Here is a 19,357-nt window from a genome sequence, read left to right as displayed (position 1 = left end):
TGTGTGTGTTGAAAGAGGCTCGCTGCTACTGTATATCAGACAGATAGGGAGGCTGCATTCTCAGATGGGGTCCTCTCCAACCCCCTAAAAATACATTAAAAATCTCAAATCTACCCCTATTCCCTGGGAATTTGTGAAGATCTTAAAGGATTGTATTGGTCCAGGAAGGAGCTGTTAGATTGGTTAGAGTCAGAGGTTAGAGGTCATGGGTAAAGAGACGTACAATCTCCATGCATAGTGAGCAGTAGTTGATGGGTTCAGTCTTGATGTATAGATTCATCAAGGGGCGGTTCTCCGAGCAGCTGTCACACGGCCCAAAGGTGATGGCCAAAAACGTCTGGTCACACATGGCTGCAGCTGACTAACCACAGACCTGTATAGAGGAGAAAAGGAACACAGTGTCAACATTCAGGTATGAGAAATAACACACATACACACTGTTATCGATTCACCTGAAGGGAGCATTGCTATTTTGTGTGTGTGTTAGAGAGAGCGAGAGTGTTAGAGAGAGAGAGAGTGTGAGTGTGAGTGTGAGTGAGAGAGAGAGAGAGAGAGAGAGAGAGCGCGAGCTAGAGAGATAGGGAGAGAATGTGTGTATGTGTGAGTCAGTTAGAGAGAGATAGTGAATAAGAGACAGAGTGAGAGGATTGAGGGAGTGAGAGTATGTGTGTAGGTGTGTGTGTGCTGACAGCTATGTTGACGATAAGCAGTGGAGAATCTCACTCCTGCCTGATCCTGCTCAGAGAAGGGGAGAGCATTAGGAATATTTTAGGAGATGCATGCACACACACACTTGGATGTACATTATTACACTGTATAATGGTGGGGATCGGCAACTGCCACTGATAGTGATAGTCTGGGGAATGAATCATAGACATGCAGAGCTGGATATGGACCTGCAATATACACCGCAGTATCTATCTGTTCTATCTGTTCTATTTCTGCAGTGTCTATATTGCAGATCGTTATCTATCTGTTCTATTTCTATAGTGTCTAATGAACTGCAACATAGACACTGCAGAAATAGAACAGATAAATAATGAGCTGCAATATACACCGTGTAGAAATAGAACAGATACAGTTGAAGTTTACATACACTTAGGTTGGAGTCATTAAAACTCGTTTTCAACCACTCCACACATTTCTTGTTAACAAACTATAGTTTTGGCAAGTCGGTTAGGACATCTACTTGTGCATGACACAAGTCATTTTTCCAACAATTGTTTACAGACAGATTATTTCACTTATAACTCACTGTATCACTATTCCAGTGGGTCAGAAGTTTACAGACACTAAGTTGATTGTGCCTTTAAACAGCTTGGAAAACTCCAGAAAATTATGTCATGGCTTTAGAAGCTTCTGATAAGCTAATTGACATAATTTGAGTCAATTGGAGGTGTACCTGTAGATGTATTTCAAGGCCTACCTTCAAACTCAGTGTCCCTTTGCTTGACATCATGGGAAAATCAAATGAAATCAGCCAAGACCTCGAAAAATAAAATTGTAAACCTCCACAAGTCTGGTTCATCCTTGGGAGCAATTTCCAAATGCCAGAAGGTACCACGTTCATCTGTACAAACAATAGTACGCAAGTATAAACACCATGGACCCACGCAGCCGTCATACCACTCAGGAAGGAGACGGGTTCTGTCTCCTAGAGATGAACCTACTTTGGTGCGAATCCCAGAACAACAGCAAAGGACCCTGTGAAGATGCTGGAAGAAACAGGTACAAAAGTATCTGTATCCACAGTAAAACGAGTCCTATATCGGCATAACCCGAAATAACGTTCAGCAAGGAAGAAGTCACTGCTCCAGAAATGCCATAAAAAAGCCAGACTACGGTTTGCAACTGCACATGGGGACAAAGATCATACTTTTTGGAGAAGTGTCCTCTAGTCTGATGAAACAAAAATAGAACTGTTTGACCATAATGACCACCATTATGTTCGGAGGAAAAAGGAGGAGGCTTGCAAGCTGAAGAACACCATCCCAACCGCGAAGAACGGGGGTGGCAGCATCATGTTGTTGGGGTGCTTTGCTGCAGGAAGGACTGGTGCACTTAACAAAATACATGGCTATATGAGGAAGGAACATTATGTGGATATATTGAAGCAACATCTCAAGACATCAGTCAGGAAGTTAAAGCTTGGTAGCAAATGGGTCTTCCAAATGGACAATGACCCCAAGCGTACTTCCAAAGGTGTGGCAAATGGCTTAAGGACAACAAAGTCAAGGTATTGGAGTGGCCATCACAAAGCCCTGACCTCAATCCTATAGAAAACTTGTTGGCAGAACTTAAAAAGCGTGTGCGGGTAGCTTGTGGAAGGCTACCCAAAACGTTTGACCCAAGTGAAACAATTTATAGGCAATGCTACCAAATACTAATTTACTGTATGTAAACTTCTGACCCACTGGGAATGTGATGAAAGAAATAAAAGCTGAAATAAATCATTCTCTCTACTATTATTCTGACATTTCACATTCTTAAAATTAAGTGGTTATCCTAACTGACCTAAAACAGGAATTTTTACTAGGATTAAATGTCAGGAATTGTGAAAAACTGAGTTTAAATGTATTTGGCTAAGGTGTATGTAAACTTCCCACTTCAACTGTATAGAAAGGCTTGCAATATCTATCTGTTCTATTTCTGCAGTGTCTATATTGCAGGTCATTATTTATCTGTTGTATTTCTGCAGTGTCTATATTGCAGGTCATTATGTATCTGTTCTATTTCTGCAGTGTCTATATTGCAGTTGATTAGGCACTGCAGAAACAGAACAGATACATAACCACAATCTGATACAGACAAATACTGTATAAATACATAGTTGGCTGTAACATATACATAAGGGTGGAGATATGCATTACACACAGTAGAAATAGAACACTACATTACACACAGTAGAAATAGAACACTACATTACACACAGTAGAAATAGAACACTACATTACACACAGTAGAAATAGAACACTACATTACACACAGTAGAAATAGAACATTACATTACACAAAGTAGAAATAAAACAATGCATTACATACAGTAGAAATAGAACACTACATTACACACAGTAGAAATAGAACACTACATTACACACAGTAGAAATAGAAAACTACATTACACACAGTAGAAATCGAACACTACATTACACACAGTAGAAATGGAACACTGCAGTCTACACACAGTAGAAATGGAACACTGCAGTCTACACACAGTAGAAATCGAACACTACATTACACACAGTAGAAATAGAACACTGCATTACACACAGTAGAAATAGAACACTACATTACACACAGTAGAAATAGAACACTGCATTACACACAGTAGAAATAGAACACTACATTACACACAGTAGAAATAGAACACTGCATTACACACAGTAGAAATAGAACACTACATTACACACAGTAGAAATAGAACACTGCAGTCTACACACAGTAGAAATAGAACACTACATTACACACAGTAGAAATAGAACACTACATTACACACAGTAGAAATAGAACACTACATTACACACAGTAGAAATAGAACACTACATTACACACAGTAGAAATCGAACACTGCATTACACACAGTAGAAATAGAACACTGCATTACACACAGTAGAAATAGAACACTACATTACACACAGTAGAAATAGAACACTATATTACACACAGTAGAAACAGAACACTACATTACACACAGTAGAAATAGAACACTACATTACACACAGTAGAAATAGAACACTGCAGTTACACACAGTAGAAATAGAACACTACATTACACACAGTAGAAATAGAACACTACATTACACACAGTAGAAATAGAACACTACATCTACACACAGTAGAAATAGAACACTACATTACACACAGTAGAAATAGAACACTACATTACACACAGTAGAAATAGAACACTATATTACACACAGTAGAAATAGAACACTACATTACACACAGTAGAAATAGAACACTACATTACACACAGTAGAAATAGAACACTACATTACACACAGTAGAAATAGAACACTACATTACACACAGTAGAAATAGAACACTACATTACACACAGTAGAAATAGAACACTACATTACACACAGTAGAAATAGAACACTACATTACACACAGTAGAAATGGAACACTACATTACACACAGTAGAAATAGAACACTGAATTACATACAGTAGAAATAGAACACTACATTACACACAGTCAGAAATAGAACACTACTGTTTACATTGACAGTAGAAATAGAACACTATGATTACACCAGTAGAAATAGAACACTTGATTACACACAGTAGAAATAGAACACTGTCATTACACACAGTAGAAATTGAACACTATATTCACACAGTAAAAGCCATGAGGTTGAAATTATTGTCCGTAGAGCACCGAGACAATAGAACATACATTACACACTGGGGAGTAAAACATTTCTGAGCATTGAAGGTCCACAGTGCAGCATTGAGGTCCCCAAAGAACACAGTGGCCTCTATCATTCTTAAAGTAAAAAGTTTGGAACCACCAAGACACACAGTAGAGCTGAACACTACATTACAAACAGAGAAATCGGGGGAGAAACTTGGTCAGGGAGATTACACACAGTAGAAATAGAACACTGACTGAATTAGACTCTGTGGAGATGGGAGACACCATTACTAGAAGGAGAAATAGTAACACTACATCAATCACAGTAGTGGAAATGGAACACTCCTCAGTTAAACACAGTGAAACAGAACACTACATTACACACAAAAGAAATAGAACACTCTCAGACCACAGTAGAAAAGAACACTACATTAAACACAAGATTGAAATCTTTGAACACTAATTACACACAGTACGAAATGGAGGAAACTGGCACCATACACACGGTGAAGCATGGTGGTGGCAGAATTACACACAGTAGAAATGTTTTTCAGTGGCAGGGACTGGGAGACTAGTCAGGATTGGGCAAATGAACGGAGAACACTACATTAGACATCCTTGTAAAAATAGAACACTCTTACACACAGAGAAATAGAACACTACAATTACACACAGCCATAAAAGAACACTGGCATTTGGGACAAGTCACTGAATTACACACAGTGAAATAGAACCTATACTTACACACAGTAGAAATCGAACATCATTAGACACAGAAAATAGAACACTACATTACCCATCCAAATAGAAGCTTGATTAGGACACAGAGAAGAAATAGAAACACTCAAATTACACACAGTAGAAATAGTGAAGGGTCTGAATACATTACACCAGTAAAATTTGGAACACTACTCATTACAACAGGGAAATCTTTAACACTACATTACACATTGTAGAAATAGAACACTATATTACACACAGTAGAAATAATAGAACACTACATTAACCAAAAGTGTTAAATCAGTAGAAATAAAATAAATTTTATATTTGAGATTCTTACAGTGCACAGTAGAAATAGAACACTACATTACACACAGTAGAAATATAACATTACATTACACACAGTAAAATAGAAACTATATTACACACAGAAGAAATAGAACAACATTACACAATCATGAAATAGAACACTTTATTACACACAGTAGAAATATAACAAATTACACACAGTAGAAATAGAACAGTATATTACACACAGTAGAAATAGAACACTTTTACATTACACACAGTAGAAATAGAACACTATATTACACACAGTAGAAATGAACATTTTTACATTACACACAGTAGAAATAGAACACTCAGTAGGTTACACACAGTGAAATAGTAACAGTACATTACACACAGTAGAAATAGAACACTATATTACACACAGTAGAAACCTGGATATGTTTATTTTTGAACCATTACACACAGTAGAAATATAACTTTACATTACACACAGTAGAAATAGAACACTACATTACACACAGTCTTTTGAAATAGAACATTACATTACACACAGTAGAAATGGAACACTATCTTACCACATCAAATTTAACCACATTGACACAGTGAAGAAATAGAACATTACATTACACACATAGAAATCTGCCATCACCATTGTTTGACACACAATATGGTGTGTTAATGATGAGCTCAGTTGCTTTTTACGCCAAACATAACGTTTTGCATTTTGAAAAAGTTCAATTTTGGTTTAATCTGACCAGAGCACTCTTCCACATGTTTGGTGTGCTCCCAGGGTACTTTGGCAAATTAAAACAACACTTTTTATGGAGATTTAAGAAATGGCTTGATTCTTGCCACTCTTCCATTGGCCAGATTTGTAATATTCGATTGATTGATTGTCCTATGGACAGAGCACTCCCACCTCAGCTGTAGATCTCTGACAGTTCATTCAGAGTGATCATGGGCCTCTTGGCTGCATCTCTGATCAGTCTTCTCCTTGTATGAGCTGAAAGTTTAGAGGGATTGGCCAGGTCTTGGTAGATTTGCAGTGGTCAATACATTTCCATTTCAATAATCCCCAAGAACACAGTGGCCTCTATCATTCTTAAATGGAAAAAGTTTGGAATCCAAGACTCTTCCTAAGCTGTCCACCCAGTAAACTGAGACCTGCCGGGGGTGAAAGGCCTTGGTCAGGGAGATGACCAAGAACCTCTGATGGTCACACTGACTGAACTCCAGAGTTGCTCTGTGGAGATGGGAGATTTATCATCATTTCTAGAAGGACAACATTGGCTCTTCAGCACTCCATCAATCTGGAGGGCTTTACTGGTAAAGGGGCTGAAGATGGAAGCCACTTTTCAGTTTTTGATTTGTTAAGCACCTGACTTGGAAACAAGATTCTTGGTCCAAGACCAAGTTTGAAATATCCAATAAAGTTCCACTTCATGATTGTGTCCCACTTGTTGTTGATTCTTCACAAAAAAATACAGTTTTAGACCATGAGAAACAAATTCTCTGGCGAAGAAGGTCGCAAAGTTGAACTCTTTGGCCTGAATGCCAACATCACGTCTGGAGGCACCTGGCACCATCCCTTGGTGAAGCATGGTGGTGGCAGAATCATGGGTGTGGGGATGACATTTTCAGTGGCAGGGACTGGGAGACTAGTCAGGATTCAAGCAAAGATAGTCCCGGGCCAAAGAACACTAAAGAACCTTGATAAAAACCTGCTCCAGAACTCTTAAAGGACCTCAGACTGTCTGGCCATGAAGTGTTCACCTTCCACAGTATCAACAACCCTAATCACACAGCCATAACAAGACCAGGAGTGTCAAAGTCTTTGGGACAAGTCTCTGAATGTACTTGAGTGACCCAGCCAGAGCCTGGACTTAAAACCTGATCGAACATCGCTAAAGACCTGAAAATAGTCTGTGCACCTAACGCTTGAACCCATCCAACCTGAGAGAGCTTGAGAGGATCTGCAGAGAAGAATGGAAGAAACTCCTCAAATATAGGTGTGCTAAGCTTGTAGCATCATAGTGAAGGGTCTGAATACTTACAGTACCAGTCAAAAGTTTGGACACACCTACTCATTCAAGGGGTTTTCTTTATTTTTACTATTTTCTACATTGTAGAATACTAGTGAAGACATTAAAACTATGAAATAACAGGAAATCCTGTAGTAACCATAAGTGTTAAATCAAAATAAATGTTATGTTTGAGATTCTTCAACGTAGCCACCCGTTGCCTTGATGACAGTATTGGCCAACTGGAAAGTGTCTTCACTGACATTTTCAACCTGTCCCTGACTGAGTCTGTAATGTCCAATATTTCTTGCAGACCACCATGTTTGCCCAAGAACGTGCCCAAGAACTAAAGTAACCTGCCTAAATGACTACCGACCCAACCCTCTGTAAATGACTACCGACCCAACCCGTCTGTAAATGACTACCGACCCAACCCGTCTGTAAATGACTCAGACCCAACCCGTCTGTAAATGACTACCGACCCAACCCGTCTGTAAATGACTACCGACCCAACCCGTCTGTAAATGACTACCGACCCAACCCGTCTGTAAATGACTACCGACCCAACCCGTCTGTAAATGACTACCGACCCAACCCGTCTGTAAATGACTACCGACCTGTCTGTAGCCATGAAGTGCTTTGAAAGGCTGGTCATGGCTCCCATCAACACCACCATCCCAGAAACCCTAGACCCACTCCAATTTGCATACCGCCCCAACAGATCCACAGATGATACAATATCTATTGCACTCCACACTGCCCTTTCCCACCTGGATAAAAGGAACACCTATGTGAGAATGCTATTCATTGACTAGAGTTCAACACCATAGTTCCCTCAAAGCTCATCACTAAGCTAAGGACCCTGGGACTAAACACCTCCCTCTGCAACTGGACCCTGGACTTCCTGACGGGCCGCCCCCAGGTGGTAAGGATAGGGAACAACACATCCGCCACGCTTATCCTCAACACGGGGGCCCCTCAGGAGTGCGTGCTCAGTCCCCTCCTGTACTCCTTGTTCACTTATGACTGCATGGCCAGGCACAACTCCAACGCCATCATCAAGTTTGCCGATGACACAGTGGTATGCCCGATCACCGGCAACAATGAGACAGTCTATAGGGAGGAGGTCAGAGACCTGGTCGTGTGGTGCCAGGACAACAACCTCTCCCTCAACGTGATCAAGACAAAGGAGACTACAGAAAAAGGAGGACCCGAGCACGCCCCCATTCTCATCAGCGGGGCTGTAGTGGAACAGGTTGAGAGCTTCAAGTTCCTTTGTGTCCACATTACCAACAAACTATCATGGTCCAAACACACCAAGACAGCCATGAAGAGGGCATGACAAAGCCTATTCCCCCTCAGAGGACTGAAAAGATTTGGCATGGATCGACAGATCCTCAAAAGGTTCTACAGCTGCACCATCGAGAACATCCTGACTGGTTGCATCACTGCCTGGTATGGAAACTGCTCGACCTCCAAACGCAAGGCACTACACAGTGTATACACAGTGCTAGAGATAAACACACAGTTGTAGAAATATAACTATATTATTAGGAAGTTAGTAGCTGCCATTGTGCCGTTGAGCAGGGCGCTTGCTGCTATATGGGAAGGGCCCGTAAGTAAGCATTTCACTGTTAGTCTGTACCTGTTGTTTACATCTGACAACAAACATGTTATTTTATTAGAATATTACCCCTACATAACTCCAGGTTGACCTTGTGCTCCTCCCACAATTGCCATTTTTGTTCCGATCTTGTCTGCCTATTGTCTGAACCATGGGTCTGAGGGGTATACTACAAAGCAGGGTCAGCCAGCTAACTTTGATTATTAACTATTGGTTAATACAATTTTTTACTTATGATCGGACTTTGTGTTTTTGGTTGTTGAGTAAATTAGAGTAGTAGACCATGCCCATTTACAAAACTAACATGAATATTTCTAAATATTTAGGTAAGTTAGCTGGCTCAATCATTGATCCTAGGTTGATATGTTGTATATTTGTTATATGCTAGCCATGTGACTATTTTGATCAGTAGCCTTAGGAATGCAGGATGCGCTGCTCCCAACCCCCAGGACAGCACAGAAACACATAACAACATACAGACACTTCCAACAAGCACAAGGTCAACCACAATGCAGCACCCCTGGAGCTATGTGGGGGTTATGCCGGAGTGAGTGCCTTGCTCGAGGGCACAACGGTAGTGGATGGTACCCACAAACTTCCTATACTAGTGTACACCGTTCCGTACTGTACTAGCCACATGCTTAAAATAGAGACTGAGAAATAGGCTTTACTGTTACAGTGCTGATAGTGATCCACCTAACACTAAGCCCTATACAGTCCATGTATGGCTTTTCCGCGGTCTATCAATTTATCAAAGTAATATCCTAAATACATTACTGAAGGCCTTGTATATTGAGTTATAACTAAGTCAACACCTTGTCATTATTTAAAATCAGTCCATCTCATATTGTACATGCTTACAGATCTGATATGCCTTACATAGAAACAAATGCTGACCAACTGTTTCCAACATAACTGCATGACATCATCATAACAAACATATAATATAGTTCTTACCTAATGAGGAAGTTGGTTTGTCTGTCAGACGGTATGCTATCCTGAGGAGTGTTTTCCAACGTTAGTTAGAGGATTGGAGGGCAGCGACAGAGAGGGAACACTAAGCTACTTACCAAGGGCTTTGACCACGCCACAATATTACCCTCAGGTACAGACCAGGGTCACGTCCCAAATGGCACTATATCCCCTTTAAAGTGCACTTCTTATGTCCAGAACCCGATGGCCTGGTCAAAAGTAGTGCACAAGAAAGAGAATATAGTTCCATTTGGGATGAAGCCCAAAGTATAATGACTGGATAGAAGCTGTCCCTAATCACTGGTCCAAGGTCAGATTGTTTCACCTCCACTAATGGTAAATGTTATTGTTGGTGGTAATGTTATCTTATCCTAGATCTGTTGTTAATAAGGGCTGTATTACTTGTTCAGGCTATAGGTCAGCTAGCCACTGGACGGTCTGAGGGCAGAAATAGTTAACGTATTTAATATGAACTTAAAGCTAAAATTCCATGGCAGAATGTTTATAAATAATACAGTAATATAATAACTGCTATCATTTTCATAACCCATTCATGACCACAGCTTGCTTTTGGCTTTGGACAAAAAAATAAACAAATATTTTCAGTGCTGAATTCCTTTATTTGTCTTTTACAGGGTTTGACAATTTAAACTTATTCCAAGTTTCTTAATGGTGAACATATTCACTAAGTACAGCTACCAGGAATTATACACACAGTCCAGTTCTCCCGATGTACACACGGGAGGAGAGAGGACAAAGAAGTGAATAGAAGCGAGGAGATGGAGAGGAGAGAGCAGAGTTCAGCATCTCTACCACAGGTGGCCTGTATGAAGTCTGAAGATCATTAGATCAATGAGATGTGTCGGTTGGTGATGATGTCGTGACTTGATGTGATACTTTAGCATTGACCTCAATTGTCAAAACCATAAAAAGGGAGATTTTAAGTATCTATTTTAAGAACCATCTGGAGATGTTAAAATGTATATCTCAAATGAGGTGAAGACCGGTCGTATCACAGAGTGTCTACATGAACAAGCCTGTCTGAGGCACATAGCATATACAGAGTGGGACACTATAAGGAAAGGAGAGAGCGAGAAGAGTGGTCCATCTACACTGCTTGACGAAGGCTAATCATAGAAATGGGCTAAGGGTACATACCAAATGGCGCCCTATTCCCTATGGGCCCTGGTCAAAAGCTGTGCACTATCTAGTGAATATGGTACCATTTGGGATAGTCAGTAAGACTATAGCCTTCTACTGTGTAAATGACTACAGCTAGATTACCTCTCTGGAGGAGCATAAACCACATGATGATCAAAGAAATTAGAATATCAGATAGGTTAAGGGCAGACAGAGCTAACTTTATCAGCGTTTATTCAACTTGTTCAGTAAATATTTCAAAAAGTGCGTCTAGACAGAAAGCAAAACAATCCTTCCATCCCAGCCTCTGAAATAAGATCTAAGGACAACTTGTCAAAACATTCAATAACAATGCTACTTTTTAAAACAGTAGTCGTGTAACAGACAGACACAGACAAAGACAGACAGGAGATGATAGTGTTTTTAAAATCATATGTAAGGCTTTGTCCCAAACATGAGTAACAATGAAGTCATCCTATATGTATGATCAATAACAGCTAAAACATTCACAAGGGTAAAACCTGCAGTATTCCAGTATCGTTTTCCAGTATCGTCCAAGATGCAGATATGCATTTTAGATCTGGTATCACTATACACATGTTGAACAACCTAAAACTTCATCCTAAAAATCCTTCATGAAAATGCAACGCTGCAAAAATGTAACAAAAAGGCCATGTTTAATTTTTATACAATACACTCATGATGGTCCCAATAATAAATATAGGATTATTAATGAAATTGCACCACAAAACAAGTTTAAACATGAACTTGACTCCTACATCAATGACAGTAATAATAATATGTTTTTCTGAGTCGCGTGTCTCTATAGGCCAGGGAACAAAATTCAAAGGGTCAGGGTTGGGAGGCAAATAAAGGTCACGGTAAAATAAGGTTGAAGATTAAACAAAAGGTTGATGGTTAAATAAAGTTGATGGTTGATGAGCAGTTAGGGTATGGGTGAACACTGATGGCACAAGTAAGGAAGAGAGGCTACGATGATGAGAAATGTAGTTCTATCCTGTCTCTCCCTCAGCGGTTGACCAGTCAGAGAGGTTAGAAGGGCCTTAGTGGTAGTGAATAGAATGTTAGTATATCTTCTTTGATTCTATAGAACATCTGGCAGAACGTCTGGTTTTAGAGAAGCCACAGTCATGTGACCTAGTGTCCAATGTCGCCCTCTCCTGGTCTCTATCTGGTGCTGAGTAAAAACATGGCTGCTTTCTCTAAAAGTAGAGCCATGAAAACAGACTTGGCTGATGTTGGGACACAGTGAAGAGGGGGTTGGGGAGACAGTGAAGAGGGGGTTGGGGAGACAGTGAAGAGGGGGTTGGGGAGACAGTGAAGAGGGGGGTAGGGGAGACAGTGAAGAAGGGGGTAGGGGAGACAGTGAAGAGGGGGTTGGGGAGACAGTGAAGAGGGGGTTGGGGAGACAGTGAAGAGGGGGTTGGGGAGACAGTGAAGAGGGGTTGGGGAGACAGTGAAGAGGGGGTGGGGAGACAGTGAAGAGGGGGGTAGGGGAGACAGTGAAGAAGGGGGGTAGGGAAGACAGTGAAGAGGGGGGTAGGGGAGACAGTGAAGAAGGGGGGTAGGGGAGACAGTGAAGGGGGGGTTGGGGAGACAGTGAGGGGGGGGTTGGGGAGTCAGTGAAGGGGGGGTTGGGGAGATAGACAAGTGGGGGTTGGGGAGACAGTGAAGAGGGGGTTGGGGAGACAGTGAAGAGGGGATTGGGGAGACAGTGAAGAGGGGATTGGGGAGACAGTGAAGGAGTTGTTAGAGTAGGTTAGTAGGGAATGAAAGAAGGGGTAAGAGTAGGTTAGTAGGGAATGAAAGAAGGGATAAGAAAGTAGGGAATGAAATAAGAGGTTAGTAGGGAATGAAAGAAGGGGGTTAGAGTAGGTTAGTAGGGAATGAAAGAAGGGGTAAGAGTAGGTTAGTAGGGAATGAAAGAAGGGGGTAAGAGTAGGTTAGTAGGGAATGAAAGAAGGGGGTTAGAGTAGTTTAGTAGGGAATGAAAGAAGGGGGTTAGAGTAGGTTAGTAGGGAATGAAAGAAGGGGGTAAGAGTTAGAGTAGGGTAGAGTAGAGACTGTAGCCAGGGCATGTAATAGTTTGTCTACAAAGAAGTGATTTAGTTTCTGGAATAAAGCTGGCAAGGCAGCATTATCATACAGGCTGTAGGGAAAAACATTCAAGACATGGTTGATATTGAGTCTAAATGCGATGAATTATGAGAGCAACTACAGTAAAACAGACTGGCTCAGTGGTAACCAGGTTTAGTAACACACAACCTCCTTTCCAAAGCTATAATACTGAAAGGAATACCTATAGATCTTGTCCATCATAATGTACCGAGAGTGGAGCAGACAGAGTGGTGGGGTGAGGACATGTAGATATGTAGTAGTTGGTGCTGCAGGAGTTCCAACTGTTTGGTCTGCAGCCCCATTTTGATATAATAAAACATCACGACTCCACCATGTAGAAAAAAGTGATGTCAACGCTAATGTAAACGTATTGTTTTATCTGATTTAGTTCCTGGTCTTGTCCACTCTGTTCTAATGAGGCTTGTGGCCATTGTAGAAGGAAACAGAAGACACATCCATGTTCCTGAGAGTCTGATCTTTCAGTGATGGGGTCATTATATGTTGTATCTTTTAAAAGATAGAGCCACATTTGTAGGAGGAAAACAGAAACCGCTCTGTTTATTACAACTGTATCTAGAGGCTACCAGAGGTTACCGAGACTACCGGAGGTTACCGAGGCTACCAGAGGTTACCGAGGCTACCGAGGCTACCGGAGGTTACCGAGGTACCAGAGGTTACCGAGGCTACCAGAGGTTACCGAGGCTACCGGAGGTTACCGAGGCTACCGGAGGTTACCGAGGCCACCAGAGGTTACCGAGGCCACCAGAGGTTACCGAGGCTACCGGAGGTTACCGAGGCTACCAGAGGTTACCGAGGCTACCAGAGGTTACCGAGATACCAGAGGTTACCGAGGCTACCAGAGGTTACCGAGGCTACCAGAGGTTACCGAGGCTACCGGAGATTACCGAGGCCACCAGAGGTTACCGAGGCTACCGGAGGTTACCGAGGCTACCAGAGGTTACCGAGGCTACCAGAGGTTACCGACGTAACCCTGGTTCTATGAACAAAGCGCGGTTTTATTGTATTTTTTTTCGACCCCATTTTTAAAAATCAGGCGACCCCACATCGTTTTGGAAAACGCTGTGGTCGTGGATATGTAGGATCCAGTGTGCTTCTGTTTAACAACAGTCACTAGTGTGTGTGAGTTAGTGAGTCCTCTGTAGGGGTTTTGAAACCAAACTATTTAGTTAAAGTGGAGAAGCAAGTACAGTAGCTGAAGCCGTCTAAACCTGATAGTTTACCCATCTAAACTACTCGTCCAGTCTAGCCAACTACTGCACGTCTAATCCTCTATCTATTTCAACCTCTGTTCCAGTCTAATCCTCTATCTATTTCAACCTCTGTTCCAGTCTAATCCTCTATTTCAACCTCTGTTCCAGTCTAATCCTCTATTTCAACCTCTGTTCCAGTCTAATCCTCTATTTCAAACTCTGTTCCAAACTAATCCTCTGTTCCAGTCTAATCCTCTATTTCAACCTCTGTTCCAGTCTAATCCTCTATTTATTTCAACCTCTGTTCCAGTCTAATCCTCTATTTCAACCTCTGTTCCAGTCTAATCCTCTATTTCAACCTCTGTTCTAATCCTCTATTTCACCTCTGTTCCAGTCTAATCCTCTATTTCAACCTCTGTTCCAGTCTAATCCTCTATTTCAACCTCTGTTCCAGTCTAATCCTCTATTTCAACCTCTGTTCCAGTCTAATCCTCTATTTCAACCTCTGTTCCAGTCTAATCCTCTATTTCAACCTCTGGTGCAGTGGTGCTAAAGTGCAGATCTACTAGAGAAGCAGGTTAAAGCAGGACAAAGCTATGGCAGAGAGATCTTAAAGCACAATACATCATGAGCTAAACAAATAAAAAGCTACATTAAATAGTGCTAACTAAATGAGACTGCATAGATCATCTGCTGTAGACATAATTCTAATACTACAGGACTCTAGTGGTCTTTCCATGGCCATACTTCTCTCCGGTCTGGAAAGCTGGAGAGATAAGCCTACAAGTCTACGGTATCCATGTTTTCTGTCTGCAAAGAAAAACCTATTTTAGGAAAGGGAGTGAGATAAATGCAATAAATAAAACACCCTAGCGTGATATATATATATATATATTAATATTTATATGTATTTATATATGTATAAAAGTATGGTACAGACAATTGGTACTGCACTTGGCTTGAATGTGTTCAGTGGGTGAGTTGATAACGATGTACTCAAAACTGATGCTAGCTAGATAACTGTGGAAGCGCTAGCATCCTATCATAACACAACAGATGCTAGCTGAGCTTAGCTGAAGGAGCTAGCTAGCTGTGATGCTAGCCCTGGACAGCTAGCTTAAGTGTACAGTAATACATTCCTATGGGAGAACCGGACTGCTAGAAAACACTACACTATTGAGAAGAGAACAAAGAGGAGAAAAGAGGACTGGGGGAACACGGTACTAGGTCTTAAATGGGGTTATAGGTGGGGAGTGTAGCTTAGTAAAAGGGGGTAAGATAGGAGAAAAGGTGGCCTGTAGCGGTGCATTCTCTTAGAGTTGAGCATTTGTACACGCGGAGGACGATGGGCTTTCAACTACTGATACAAAGACTACCGTAGGGTGGAGGCTGAGCGTGTGTATGTGTGTGTGCACTGTATGTAAGTGTTTGGATGTGTTAGGAAGAGAATGATTTGTGTATGCATGTGTACATATGTATAGCCTATCTATTAGTTGTGTATGTGTGTGTGTGTGTGTGTGTGTGTGTGTGTGTGTTAGACGCGGGTAAGGAAGGCTAGGTTGAGGGAGCCTGGTATTTGGATAGTCTCCAAGGCCAGAGAGGAGGGGTTGAAAGGGAAGGTGACTGGGTAGATGATCTTAGTGTCCATCAACAGCTGAGGAGTCTCACAGCGGTCCCAGAGAGGGGGAGGAAGGGAAGGCAAACGAGTCTGACAGACAGAGAGAGGGGGAGGAAGGGAAGGACAGGGAGAGAGAGGGGGAGGAAGGGGAAGGACAGGGAGAGGGAGGAGGGAGAGAGGGGGAGGAAGGGAAGGACAGGGAGAGAGAGGGGGAGGAAGGGAAGGACAGGGAGGGGGAGAGAGGGGGAGGAAGGGAAGGACAGGGAGGAGGGGGGAGGAGGGAAGGAGGGGGAGAGGGGGAGGAGGGGGAGAGACAGGGGAAGGAGGGAGAGAGGGGGGAAGGGAAGGACAGGGAGAGAGAGGGGAGGAGGGGAAGGACAGGGAGAGAGGGGGAGGAGGGGAAGGAGGGGAGGGAGGGGAAGGACAGGGAGAGCGAGGGGGAGGAGGGGAAGGACAGGAGAGAGAGAGGGGGGGAGGAATTAGAGCGACAGTTAGGACAGAGAGAGGGGGAGGAAGGGAAGGACAGGGAGAGAGAGGGGGAGGAAGGGAAGGACGGAGAGAGGGGGAAGGACAGGGAGAGAGAGGGGGAGGAGAGGAAGAACAGGGAGACAGAGAGGGAGAAACAAAGAGGGAGTGAGAGAGAAAATATATACATTAGTTACAGTTACTTATATGCACAGACAGACAGACACAGACAGACAGACAGAGACAGACAGACAGGTCTTACCTGTATGGTTCGTATGAAGGTAACAGACACCCTCTCTTCAAACTCGTTGACTGGAGTGTACAGGTTCAACACCTTCACAATCTGGGAACACAGAAACACAGAGACAAACTTCATTCGTTGAACCTTGAACTATTAACTCAACTGATCCCCTGTCCCATTCTCTGCAGTGATAGGGCTTGACTGGTAAATTGAGTACCCAAGGGCTGGGATTGGTTAGTTCAGGAACTAAGTGGTAGAGAGGGCTGTGATTGACTAGTTCAGTACCTGAGTAGTAGAGAGGGCTGTGATTGGTTAGTTCAGTACGTGACTGGTAGAGAGGGCTCTAATTGGTTTAGTACATGAGCAGAATAGTGAGCTGTGTTTGGTTACCTGAGATGTGGACAGGCTGTTGCACATGGAGCAGATGGCCTCGGCGTCTTCGTCCGTCTTCTTCTTGACTTGCAGCAGCTGAGCAGCCTGAATCAGAGGCTCCAGAGTCTCCTTGGCTCCACACAGCATCAGAGACTTGTCACGCAGCCACTCCTCCAGCTGACTCACGTTATACCTGGTACACCACATTATATACGTTACACACACACTCTATAAAACACATTAGACACAGTCTGTCTATACATAAGACATGGCAGCCTCTCTGAACTGACCTGATCTGCATGCCTTTGCTCCAGGAGCACATGTCTTTACGCAGCAGTAGATTGTTGAGAGTCACAGCTCCAATGATGTAGAACTGCTGCTTCACAACCTGGGGTCAGAACACAGTCAAGGGTCAGAACACAGCCAAGGGTCAGGGTCAGAACACAGCCAAGGGTCAGGGTCAGAACACAGCCAAGGGTCAGGGTCAGAACACAGCCAAGGGTCAGAACACAGCCAAGGGTCAGAACACAGCCAAGGGTCAGGGTCAGAACACAGCCAAGGGTCAGGGTCAGAACACAGCCAAGGGTCAGAACACAGCCAAGGGTCAGGGTCAGAACACAGCCAAGGGTCAGGGTCAGAACATAGCCAAGGGTCAGGGTCAGAACACAGCCAAGGGTCAGGGTCAGAACACAGCCAAGGGTCAGAACACAGCCAAGGGTCAGGGTCAGAACACAGCCAAGTGTCAGGGTCAGAACATAGCCAAGGGTCAGGGTCAGAACACAGCCAAGGGTCAGGGTCAGACACATGCACACGGACCTGTTTGATGAGTTCAGGGTCGGTGCCGTGCTGACACATGGTGGAGTGGAAAGCGCTGAGCTGGCGTAAGATGGATTCCAGCGTGTAGGTTCCCTCGTCAGCGATGCTCGATGTCCGTTTACGCAGACCGGTCGGCTTAACCCCCGACACACCCTGGATGGTCTCATGCTCCAACATACCAGAGACTGACACACACACACACACACACACACACACACACACACTACACGTTAGTGGTTGGATGTTCACCCACCCACACACCACAGAGTGGCACAGCGGTCTAAGGCCCTGCATCTCAGTGCATGAGGCTTCACTACATTCCCTGGTTCGAATCTAGGCTGTATCACATCCGGTTGTGATTGGGAGTCCCACAGGGCAGCGAACAATTGGCCCAGCGTTGTCCGGGTTTGGCCGTCATTGTAAATAAGAATTTGTTCTTAACTGACTTGCCTAGTTAAATAAAGGTTGAATTCAATAAAAACACACACAGCGTGGTGTACTCACCAATCATGGGCTGTAGGATGTTCTCCATGCATTTGATGAGCTGCTGGTAGATCTGAATGGCCAGGTCACTGAGGACCTGCCGGTACTCAGCCAGGTCAAAGTTAGACAGGCAGTGATCATTCTGCTTAGGAGTGTTGTGCTTCATAAACGACTGCAGGAGCAGAGAGGAGGAGGAAGAAAGAGAAACAGATACAAACACACAGGTTGGGGTGTGTCTGTGTTTTGGGGAGTACCTCACCTCCGCTGTACCGTTGCAGACTGTCTGTGTGTGTGTGTGTGTCTCGCTCTGTAAGCGTTTGTGTGTGTGCTGGGTCCGGTCTCACCTCATCTCCGCTGTACTGTTTGAGACAGTGGAGGAAGCGGCAGGTGTTGGACAGCCAGAAAGAGACCGTCTCAAAGTCATCCCCCCGTTTCTGACAGAGATAAAATGACAATATAGTTACTAGTGTAATTACAGTGTTACTACACAAGTATAGGAGCAACTTAATGTAGTTGTACTGACATCATAGGGTGTCCCACATTACATCCTTCCTCTACCCTATATAGTGCACTACTTTAAACCAGAGCCCTACGCACCTTGAGTATCTTCTTGATGCTGTTGATGGTGGATGTGAGCAGCGTCCTGACCTTCTGGTCATCGTTGACATAGTCAGCATGCCTCAGACACATGAAGAGGATGTAGGCTGGCAGGCCTGGGATCAGATTCACCGCTACACCACGAGGCTTCAACTCTGTTACAGATAATTGTCTGTTACAATAGACTATTGGATTATCTATGTATATGCCTGTATCTATGTAAAAACTTCTCTCTATCACTCATAGAGAGGTAGAGAGAGAGGTAGAGAGAGAGGTAGAGAAAGAAAG

General features: G+C 43.1%; 1 protein-coding gene across 1 annotated transcript; it reads right to left on the bottom strand.

Moving 5' to 3' along the window:
* Positions 1–16,011: 16,011 nt before the first annotated feature.
* LOC135534436 (unconventional myosin-Va-like) lies at positions 16,012–19,224 on the bottom strand (the record flags this gene model as incomplete). Its single annotated transcript, XM_064961428.1, has 8 exons — positions 16,012–16,185; positions 16,823–16,903; positions 17,192–17,366; positions 17,464–17,561; positions 17,990–18,174; positions 18,494–18,644; positions 18,817–18,906; positions 19,070–19,224. Coding segments are annotated over 8 exons (1,109 nt in total), but the record flags the coding sequence as incomplete, so codon positions are not given.
* Between the last annotated feature and the right edge of the window lie 133 nt (positions 19,225–19,357).

Source organism: Oncorhynchus masou, unplaced genomic scaffold (assembly GCF_036934945.1).
Source record: "Oncorhynchus masou masou isolate Uvic2021 unplaced genomic scaffold, UVic_Omas_1.1 unplaced_scaffold_3407, whole genome shotgun sequence".
In the NCBI taxonomy this organism is placed as follows: domain Eukaryota; kingdom Metazoa; phylum Chordata; class Actinopteri; order Salmoniformes; family Salmonidae; genus Oncorhynchus; species Oncorhynchus masou.
Note: the sequence above shows the minus strand (reverse complement) of the source record. Positions and strands in the feature narration are given on the sequence as shown.